The 10,435-nt window shown below is 50.0% G+C and overlaps 1 protein-coding gene across 1 annotated transcript; it reads right to left on the bottom strand.

Annotated features, from left to right (window-relative positions):
* Window positions 1-1,717: 1,717 nt before the first annotated feature.
* On the bottom strand, window positions 1,718-3,152 carry NHLRC1 (NHL repeat containing E3 ubiquitin protein ligase 1). The gene has a single exon (XM_047735116.1). The coding sequence runs from the start codon at window positions 3,083-3,085 to the stop codon at window positions 1,898-1,900; it is 1,188 nt and encodes a 395-aa protein (XP_047591072.1). The 5' UTR covers window positions 3,086-3,152; the 3' UTR covers window positions 1,718-1,897.
* Between the last annotated feature and the right edge of the window lie 7,283 nt (window positions 3,153-10,435).

Raw genomic sequence — 10,435 nt, 5'->3', positions numbered from 1 at the left:
CCTCTCACATCTCTCAAGGACTCACACCCCATCCTTCCGGCTGGGTCATGACACGGTAGCAAACCGGACCCGGGCCACACACCACCCTACACGCTGCGAATTCTCCTCCTGTCCTACTGGTGCTGTCTGAAAAGGACCTAGCACAGCTCTCTAGTCAAAGACCATGCCGTTGGTAAACTCAGATAGGAGACAGTCCCTTCAATGGCTGACTCTGGGGCCATTAAAATGGCATTGTTCCCGAGGGAGACTTCTTAAAGGTCACTTGTCCCACTTGCAAATGACGAAGGCTGAACCCCTGTTTCTGCCTGAGGCGGCTTTTCTTGCTACACAGCTGAGAATACCTGTGAGGTCACTGACCTAAAGATGACCCCTAAGGGTGGGAGAACAGGGTCGTCCCCAGAATCCCTATGTAGAACGCATTTACAAGTGGGGGTCCAGGGTCCCTGCAACCTTAGTGGGACATGACGGAAGTACTGAAAGGACAATGGGCTTTTGAGGACTGGCACGGACCACAGTCTCCCTTTTAGCTCTGGAGGACAAATGTAACCTTCTGGAACACAGCCTACTCCTAATTTGGGGGTTCACTCCAGCTCCTCCCTTATATCTATTAAACTTGCTTGTGCAATAGAAATCTATTGTTGATTTTTTAAAAATCAGCTATTTCCTAAAGCAAACTCTTACCTCTCAAAACCAGTATTTTCTCCCAGAGAAAAAATTTATTTTGCTGTGGCTTCTGAGGTCCCCGCGGTTTGGTACTATCCCAGCAGCCCTAAACTCTGAGATGTTGACACTCGCCGAGAACACACAGTTTATAAAGAACCGGCCACCTGGGACATGAAATTTCGCCCTACTCGCTCTACCGACTGCAACGTTAAGGCCTTCTCTTGGTCAAAGCTTTATTTCAATTCAGGAAGTAGTCACGGCTTTCCCAGGGCTCTGAACGCTGGCTTAGCATCAAGGGAACTGGTTACTGAGAACGTGGTGTGTACAATGGGACCAAGCTAAGGGGCGCAGAGAAAAAGTGTACAAGAGAGCTCAGGTCACCACTAATTATGAAGAGGCAGACAGAGATCCTGTCTGGAGCCGGCAGTGACTTCTCCCTCTAGGAACGCACCCATGTGACAGGACCGCCTTCCAGGCCTCTCCCACCAGGTGCGCAAATGTGGTGTGGTCTGTAGTGCTTCCGAACTTACCCCCATACAGGCCTTGCTGCACCAACCAACTAGTATTTCCTGAGTGCCTGTGGCAGAGGAGACACAGGTCCTAACACACACGTTTACCTTTGCCACAGGCAGCTCACCGGTCTTCCTTAGTCAAGTAACCCAGAATCCATAGTTCCCCCATCTCAGACACCATCAAAGAAGCCGCAAGCTGAATGACTCAAGCCCATCAACAACCCTGTTTGTCTCCCGAACTCTCTAGAAAGTCTCCTTTCTCTGCACGTCGAACCAAAGGAACAACTACCTGTACAATATACAGTCACATTTCACCCCCGTATCTGGTATTTAAGAACAAGGGGGTTAGGGAGTCTGAGTTGAGTTCCCATCGTGACTGTCACAGTAAATAAATGTGACCTTGGGAACGTCACTTGAACTCTCTGGGTCTCTGTTTTCCTCATCTCTAAAATGGGATTAATAACAGACATTTGCATACAGCTGTAAGAACACACCAATCGAATATTTGCAAATTTCCCAGCACAGGAAGCACATACTCAGTAAACGGTAGATTTATTTCTTTATTATTATTCTTTAATAATTACCTCCACCTTTGTAAGCTTGCCAGGCAGTTAGAATGATCCCCGTTGGAGAAATGAGATTAACCGATCCAAGGTTAAACAATTCACTAGTGGCATTCCAGGGCTTGTGCCTGCAGACCCCAGAGCCCCCAGCGCACCCCTTTACCCCCAGTCCGCTTTGTAGACTTTTATAGAATGGGCTGCACTGTCCAGCACGAGAAGAGCATTCTCCTTGGTGAAGGTCAGTGCCACCGGATGGGAAAGACCGTGGGTGATGATGGGCTTCAGGACTGGAAATTCCTCAGGTTTTCCTAAGCATAGGACAGCCTGACCAGAAGTATCAGCAACAATCACATTCCCCTGGTGATCAAAGGTCACGGCCGAGGCAGTTATTCTGGAGGGGAAAAAGAGGCTCAGCCCAAAGCTATCCACCTGGCTGATCAGCTGCATGGTCGGGCTGAACACCTTCACCGTGGTGCTGCCCACCGCGCTCCCCAGACCCAAAGGGTGCTCTAGGACAGCAATGGCCCCGGTGAGCCAAGACACGGCCACCCCGCGGGGACTGCACAGATGAACTTGCAACCTCTCTGTCCTCTGGAGGACCCCTTCGGGGAAGTCGACTTCCAGCAGGTGCAGCGAGCCTGCCTCCGCATCAGTCACCACGACCCCGTTCTGAGGGGTGGTCTCCACGCCCCAAGGTAAGGAGAACTGGCCTGCAATGACGAGCTTGATCTGGCCAAAGAAATCAAACACTTTGATAGAACGGTCGCCGGCGTCGGTGACAACCACATGGCAGTCGTTGGTGACGGTGACATCGAGCGGGTACCTAACGTCCTGGGCTGCCTCCCCCTTCTCTCCAAACTGGTGAGCACACCCTCCCCCGGAGTCAAAGATCTTGACCCGCCTCCTGCCGTCGTGCACCACCACGACCCGCCCCGTCTTGGGACACAGCGCCAGGCCCGTGGGGTTGACCAGGGTCCCCCAGCCTCCGAAAGCGCGGTGGCAGGTGAGGGCCCCGGGGGCGCAGGGCGCGGCGCGGGGGGCGGCGGGGCCTGGGCGGAGCGTCGAGCCCAGGAGCTCCAGGAGGTGAAGCACGGGCAGGCAGTCGCTGGTGTCGCAGCCCCGGCAGGCCCGGCGGCAGAAGGGGCACTCGAGGGCCAGCGTCCGCGGGTGCGCCAGGGCGGCCACGCAGGCCAGGCACACCACGTGGCCGCAGGGCAGGTTGCGCGGGCGCCGCTGCTGGCGGTGGCCGAACCTCTCAAAGCACACCTTGCACTCGAGCAGGCTGATCTCGGCCTCGCGCACGAGCTCCTGCAGCGCCGGCCCGCTCCCCGACGCCTCGGCCCCCATCGCTCAGCCGCCGGCCTTCCCGCCAGTCCGCGGGGCCGACGCGTCCGCGCGCCGCGCTCGGTCACGGTCACGGGGCGGGGCGCCGGTGCTGACGTCGTGGGTCCAGCGCGCAGCCGCCGGGCGGCGCGGCCTGCTGACCCCTGGTGGGCGCTCGCGGTACTGACGCGGGAGGGCCCGGGCGTGGACGCCTGCGAGCTGTATCCGCGCGACATCGCGACAGTATGGCGGGTCATCTCCACTGGACGCGCGAGGAAGCGCAGCTGTTGGAGGAGCTCGCGGGGCTTGCTCCCGATTACCCAGGCTGCGCGTGGCAGAGCAGGAGCTAGAACACCGTGTTCCAGCGGTGGTACCCTGCCGTCTCCAGCCCGTGGCGCTGGGTGCTGGGTGCTGGGTGCCGAGGGCTAGGACGCGCCAGGCACAAAGCGCGGTCTCACAGCTCATGACCCTTAGGATCTGACTGGGAAACGCAGACCCGTGAGGGGAAACCGGGAGGGTGAGGCAGGTGTGCCTGTTGCCTTCATCACGTCTGCAGTAAAGTAGCTGCTTCGTGAATACTCGTAAAACTGAATTCGCCTATGAACAAAGCCATGATAAAGGACAGTAGAAGACACGATCTAGGTGAATGAGTGTCCGATGGGGGAGCCATGGCTGGGAAAGTCAGCCAGAGGAATATGAAATGAGAACGCTGGCGATCATAATTGCTACAGCACTTCATAATCCGTACCTGCCCTTCTTTTAAGTGGTTGACACGGATTAGCTTACTTAAAGCTCAGGACAATCCTATAAAGGACTTATTATTTCCCTCAGCCCTTTTCTGGTGTAGAGTTCACAGAGCTAAGTATCTGGCGGGGGGGGGGGGGGGGGGGGGGGGGTCACCTGGCCAGGAAGTGACTGGGCTGGGATTTGAAGCCCGGCTGTTTGCAGAACCCACCATCCCAGAGGTTCTCAGCCTTGGTAAACTTGGCACGTGGTGAATTCCTGGGCCTGGTCTGGAGGTTTCGCTGGTGCAGAGTGCAACCTGGGCAGCTGGAATTCGTTAATGCTCCTGGGATGATTCTAATGTGCGGCTAAGTTTGAAAACCACTCACTGCAGTCCCTTCCAGTCAGCACCAGGCCAGGTTCCTCCCACTTCAGGCAAGGCTGAAAACAGAGACCCTGTACCATATGCTTGAAGGTGTACAAACAGGAGATAACATGAGCTCTCTCAGGAATCCATTGTGATGCTACAGCTTCTCATTTTTCCGGTCCTCCCCATCCCTCTGCACAATGCCTTACATGGACATTGGTTTTATAAGAGCATATACCAGATCACTTCCCTTCATTTTAAATCATTATATTTTATATTATCACCTTCATCCTCTTATTTGCTAGACTTCTGAGAAAATGGGATTTGTATCCCCTTTGAGGCCCCTGAAGGGAGCTTTAATGTAACTAAAACCACATCAAATAGAAATTACTTTCTGAAGTAATCTTTGAGTCAAGAAAAACATTCAGGGGTGCTTGAGGAGGCTCAGTCGCCTAAAGGGCTGCTTTTGGCTCAGGTCATGATCCCAGGGTTCTGGGATTGGGCTCCCTGCTCAGTAGGGATCCTGCTTCTCCCTTTGTCTGCTGCTCCCCCTGCTTGTGCACTCTCTCGCTTGCTCTCTCTTCCTCTGATAAATAAAAACTTTTAAAGATAGATTAAAAATTATATATACATATATATATACATACATACATTCAGGGGGAGCCTGGCTGGCTCAGTCAGTAGAGCATGCAACTCTTGATCTCAGAGTCTTGAGTTCCAGCCCCGTGTTGGGGGTGCAGTGTACTAAAAAAAGCAAAAACAAACCAAAGGAAGGGAAGCAATACATTCAGGTCACTAAAAATACAAAATGTTTAGAGCTAGTGTTGTGTAATAGAAATAGCAGAGGGGCCCCTGGGTGGCTCAGTCGGTTAAGTGTCCGACACTAGATTTTGGCTCAGGTCATTGATCCCAGCGTCATGAAATCATTTTGAAATCGAGTCCAGTGCTGTCAGGCTCCAGCTAGGCCCGCAGCCTCCTTAAGAATCTCTGTCTTCTTCTTCCCTTCCCCACTTGTTCTCGCTCTCTCCAAAAAAAAAAAAAAAAAAAAGAACTATGAGAGCCACATATATAATATTAAAATTTCCAGGAACCACCTTTTAAAAAAGTAAAAGAAACTAATGTAATTAATTTGATGCATATTTTATTTAACCCCCAAATACCCCCAAACAATACCATTTAGAGATGTAACCACTGTAAAGATTATTAACAAAATTTTACGGCCATTTTTTCGTACTAAGTATAATCGAGTGTGTGTTTTACACTCACAGCACATCCTAATTCAGACAGACCCCACGTGAAATGGTCCGTTTCCGCATGTGGCTGGCGGCTGCTGCATGGATAGAGACAAAGTCTGTGCTCTAATATATTGCCTTCCCGAGATGCTTTCCAGATTGATTTCATTGAGCCGTGACTTTTTTGTAACTTGCCTCTGCTCTGACAACGTTTTGAGATGGACCCAAAGACTGCAGCTCGTGGCTGGCGACGGCAGAGCTGCAAGCCAAGCCTTCTGTGCGATTCTCGGCCTCCTGGGACTCCCACCCGCTTCTTCTTATCCTTTGCTGCCCCCTTCAGGGTAACTGGGAGTCCTGCACCAAGAGGCCGAGGCGTTCAGTGAGGCAAACCAGAAAAATCGTCCCTAAATCCGACCTATTTAAGAATGTTAGCAGTTGGGGCTCCTGGGTGGCTCAGTGGGTTAAAGCCTCTGCCTTCGGCTCTGGTCATGATCCCAGAGTCCTAGGATCGAGCCCCACATTGGGCTCTCTGCTCAGCAGGGAGCCTGCTTCCTCCTCTCTCTCTCTGCCTGCCTCTCTGCCTACTTGTGATCTGTCAAATAAATAAAATCTTAAAAAAAAAAAAAAAAGAATGTTAGCAGTAATTGCTCTACCACGTGGTGGCTAGACAACACAGAGGTTCTGGAAAACACTGTGGCACACACGCAGACCATCCATCCCAATGACTTGCCATCAAGACTCTGACGCTGAACTTAAGTGTGGAAATCTGTTTGGGGCATTTGACCGGGAGTTCAGGTTTTCTCAATTACCCAGGGCTTCCAAACGAAAAACGTGGATGTTTGAGTCCCACAGTTGAGGATCTCCACGTTCTAGCTGGGCAGCCTTAGATGCCATTTTCTTCATAGTTTGCTGCCTCTCCATGGAAAGAAATACAAACTATCTACCTAACGCAGCCAGTCCCTCCCACCCCACCTGTCTTTCTGCTTTACCAAAACATGGAGTCCAATTTTCCTTTTTGTACAACCCCAAAATTCCTCCTTATATTCATCCCCTCTTTCTTTTGCTCTTATCTCTGGGAAACATAAAATCCCAGGAGAGCAAGAACCACATCTGGTGTTGTGAGACACCTTATCCCCTGTACCTAGCATACAGCTAAGACAAGGGAGAAGCCCAACAAAGGTTTTATGGAAGAATGATTGGATGAATGCTTAAAGGGTGCAACTTACAGGTATTCAACCCAGATGTTGTACCTTCTCGTTCAAGATTCTCTAGTACTATAGGAAGCATTGTTTAAAAAGTAGCATTTAGGGGCGACGGGGTGGCTCAGTGGGTTAAGCATCTGCCTTTGGCTCAGGTCATGATCCCAGGATCTCGGGATTGAGTCCTGCATCCGGCTCCCTGCTCAGTGGGGAGCCCGCTTCTCCCTCTCCCTCTGCCCCTCCTCCCTACTCATGCTCGTTCTCTCTCTCTCATGCTCTCTCTCTCAAATAAATAAATTCTTTTTTATTTTAAAGTAGCATTTATCCAGGAACTGTGCTAAACATTTTGCTTATCTCTAGAGTCAATGCTGATAGGTTTTTCAAATACCTTATTGAGTCTAATCCTGATACATACATACACACGCTGATTAACAAAAGCAATGCCCTGAGTCTGACTCTGACATTTGGAGCTTCCTATGATGAATCTTTCCTCCCTCATGGCTGGATCTCCGTGGAATTCCCCCATGCTTCCCTCCAATATGCCTCACTTAGAAGGTTCTGGAAGAGCCCACCCGTGCCTTCCTGCTTCTACCTAGGACAAGTGCTGAGGGGTATGGGGCAAAAAAACATCTGAAAAACAGAAGAGGGGCAGGAGAGGGGAAACGGGGACCTAGCTCAGGGTGTTTACAGCAGAGGTGAGGCTGACGAATCGTAGGAGGGAGTTGGTGCTCAGGCGCGTGGACTCCTGGCTTTGCAAGTGTGGCAAGATATACCACTCACGTGCCGTTTCGAAGGAATCCTGGAATGATTCCAATGACGCCGTTACATCCCAGTCTGTACCTGACAGTGACTGGAAAGTAAGGAAGGGGAGAAAGCCCATAGGAAAAGCATTTCGATAGGGGAGGAGATGCACAATCTTCTAAAGGAGGAGCAAAGACAGCAGAAGCTTTCGCTTGGGCTTACGAGCCCCCAAGAGCGAGAGTACGCTTTGCCAACCTGAATCCCTCTCGCGCTGGTCCGGTTTGAGCTTCAGGCAAGCCTGTGATTCCGTGGACCCTGCCCTGGGCTGTGGGGATGTCTTCGGCTTTCCTCTCCCCCAGGCCATCTTGTCTTCCAGCACCCACTCTGACCAGCTATCTGATTTTGTCGCTCGTACCCCCTGTGTGTGCTTTCTCAGGGGCGAGAGATTTGGCGGAGGTGGGAATGGTGATCCAAGCTTGGATGTCTGGAAGTCCCTGCCGGAAAATGAGCCGGGATGTACGGTGGGCAACAGGAACCTGGATGTTTTAATGTTTCTCAATTTTAAAAAGGTGTCACAGGGTGCCATCCTCGATCTTCTTCTCTTCTCTTCCCATCTGCTCTGGCTGAGTGGTGTCACCTTCGCTCCTGGTGGGAGTGGCCATTCCCTGCACACACCCCTAATGCAGGCTTAGGACACTGTAGAATGATGTTCCGTGTGCAGTCTGTGCCCGAAGAGCCTACGCTTCCTTGGAACAGGACTGCCTTCAATCATCCATCCATCTTCCTCTAGCACATGCAAGACTACTTACATTTTCTGGACAGATCTATTCGGGGGGAAAGATTACATAATCGTGGTACAGCCATATGGTAGGACATGATGAAGCTATTTTAAAAAATCTTGTTTTTAAAAAATCCTTAGTGACATGAGGGAAGGGCAGATGAAACACCAGAGAAGACAGAAAAGATACAGTACTGTGTTGGAATTGATCACAACTTTGCAGAAACATACACGTGTCCACAACATCCCCAGGTAGGAGCAGACAAACAGGAAAATGCAACACAGATTTAGCAGTCATTCTCTCTAGTGATAGGATTTGGCCACTTTTGTGTTTCTTCTCTAGACGTTCCTGTGCTTCCTGAGTTTGTCTGCAGTGAGAAAGTATTATTTTATTATTATTTCAATATAAATAAGTGTTAATGTTTCATGGTCTATTTTATTGCTAAATACTTCCCTTGATTATCTTCCTTCGAGCTCCTAAAGTTAAATACCAATATTGAGGGGCACCTGGGTGGCTCAGTGGGTTAAAGCCTCTGCCTTCGGCTCAGGTCATGATCCCAGGGTCCTGGGATCGAGCCCCACAATCGGGCTCTCTGCTCAGCAGGGAGCCTGCTTCCCCCCTCTCTCTTTCCACCTGCCTCTCTGCCTACTTGTGATCTCTGTCTGTCAAATAAATAAATAAAATCTTATCAAAAAAATAGTGAAACAAATGTCTGTTAAGACCCAGTGGTTAGGGGTCACAGGTTTTTAGAATTATCTTTTCAGTTCATGCATAAAAGCGACACACAATGAACAAAACTGGGATGTGCCTCTTTGTTGAAACCCAGCAGAGTGACTTTGAGCTTTAAGGTATGTATATGGAAGTCTATCCTGTCCCCATCAACTTAGCCACTCTGGCGAATTTGTAATGTAACACTTGATAAAAAAGAAAGAGGGACGCCTGGGTGGCTCAGGTGGTTAAGCAGCTGCCTTCGGCTCAGGTCATGATCCCAGCGTCCTGGGATCGAGTCCCACATCGGGCTCCTTGCTCATCTGGGAGCCTGCTTCTCCCTCTGCCTCTGCCTGCCATTGGGGCGCCTGGGTGGCTCAGCGGGTTGAGCCGCTGCCTTCGGCTCAGGTCATGATCTCAGGGTCCTGGGATCGAGCCCTGCATCGGGCTCTCTGCTCAGCGGAGAACCTGCTTCCTCCTCTCTCTCTGTCTGCCTCTCTGCCTGCTTGTGATCTCTCTCTCTGTCAAATAAATAAATAAATAATCTTTAAAAAAAAAAAAAAGAAAGCACATCAGATAAGAAGGGAGGGAAAGTCAGAGCTGTCAGATGAAAGACCATTTTTATTTATTTTTTATTTTTATTTTTAAAAAGACTTTATATATTTGACAGGGAGAGACACACTGAGAGAGGGAACACAAGGGAAAGTGGGAGAGGGAGAAGCAGGGTTCCTGCCGAGCAGGGAGCCAGATGTGGGGCTCGATCCCAGGACCCTGAGATCATGACGTGAGCCGAAGGCAGATGCTTAACGACTGAGCCACCAGGCACCTTGACCATTTCTATTTTTTAAAAGACAGACCTTCAAAGAAAGTGTACCATATACATATATATATACATTTTCATAAACATTTCTGAATCGCTCTTCCTTATTCAAATAAACAATGACAGGTATGCACTACAGTGGAAAATGGGAAAAATTTATTTGAAGTACTTCTTCTGTGGGTCGTGTTTTTATTTGTCCCTTCATTCTTTTGCCCAGTAATCCCCTTTATGGGACAGTAACCCTCACGTATCTTTCAGGCAACCTTCTGTGGTCCCCACAGCATTAACCCTTTAGACAACCCAATCTCCAGCTCGCCACAGGCAGGCGATAAAGTTTTGAAAAGCTTGTATTTCTCTTTCCACACCCATCCAGGAAGACTGTTACACACTTTTCTTGTTTTGTCCCACCTGCCGCGAAAACGCTGAGTGTACATGCTCGTGAATGCGTGCCTGCCACTTAGGGCAGACGTTTCGTACATCGCTATTGGCAGGGCACAGAGGTTCAGCAAAGCTATTCTTTAAAATCCAAAATTAAAGTCATTTTTAGAAAATGTTAACAATTCAGTAGCTCTAGAACTATATATAGTGTATCTACCTTTTGAGACTTTTTAAAAGGTCCGTATTCTCCCAATGAGGACATATGATATGTAAAAACAAACAAACAACAACAACAAAAAAACCTACACGAGTGCCTGGGTCTCTCCAGCCGGCTGAACACCGGACTCTTGATTTCGGCTTGGATCATGATCCCGGGGTGATGGGATGGAGCCCCCCCTGGCGTAGGGCTCCGCACTCAGTGGAGTTT

The sequence above is a fragment of the Lutra lutra genome, chromosome 6 (genome assembly GCF_902655055.1).
Source record: "Lutra lutra chromosome 6, mLutLut1.2, whole genome shotgun sequence".
Taxonomy (NCBI): Eukaryota; Metazoa; Chordata; class Mammalia; order Carnivora; family Mustelidae; genus Lutra; species Lutra lutra.
Note: the sequence above shows the minus strand (reverse complement) of the source record. Positions and strands in the feature narration are given on the sequence as shown.

Bases quoted from the DNA above. Each gene is read 5' to 3' on its own strand.
- NHLRC1 (XM_047735116.1), bottom strand. From the start codon at position 3,085: ATGGGGGCCGAGGCGTCGGGGAGCGGGCCGGCGCTGCAGGAGCTCGTG.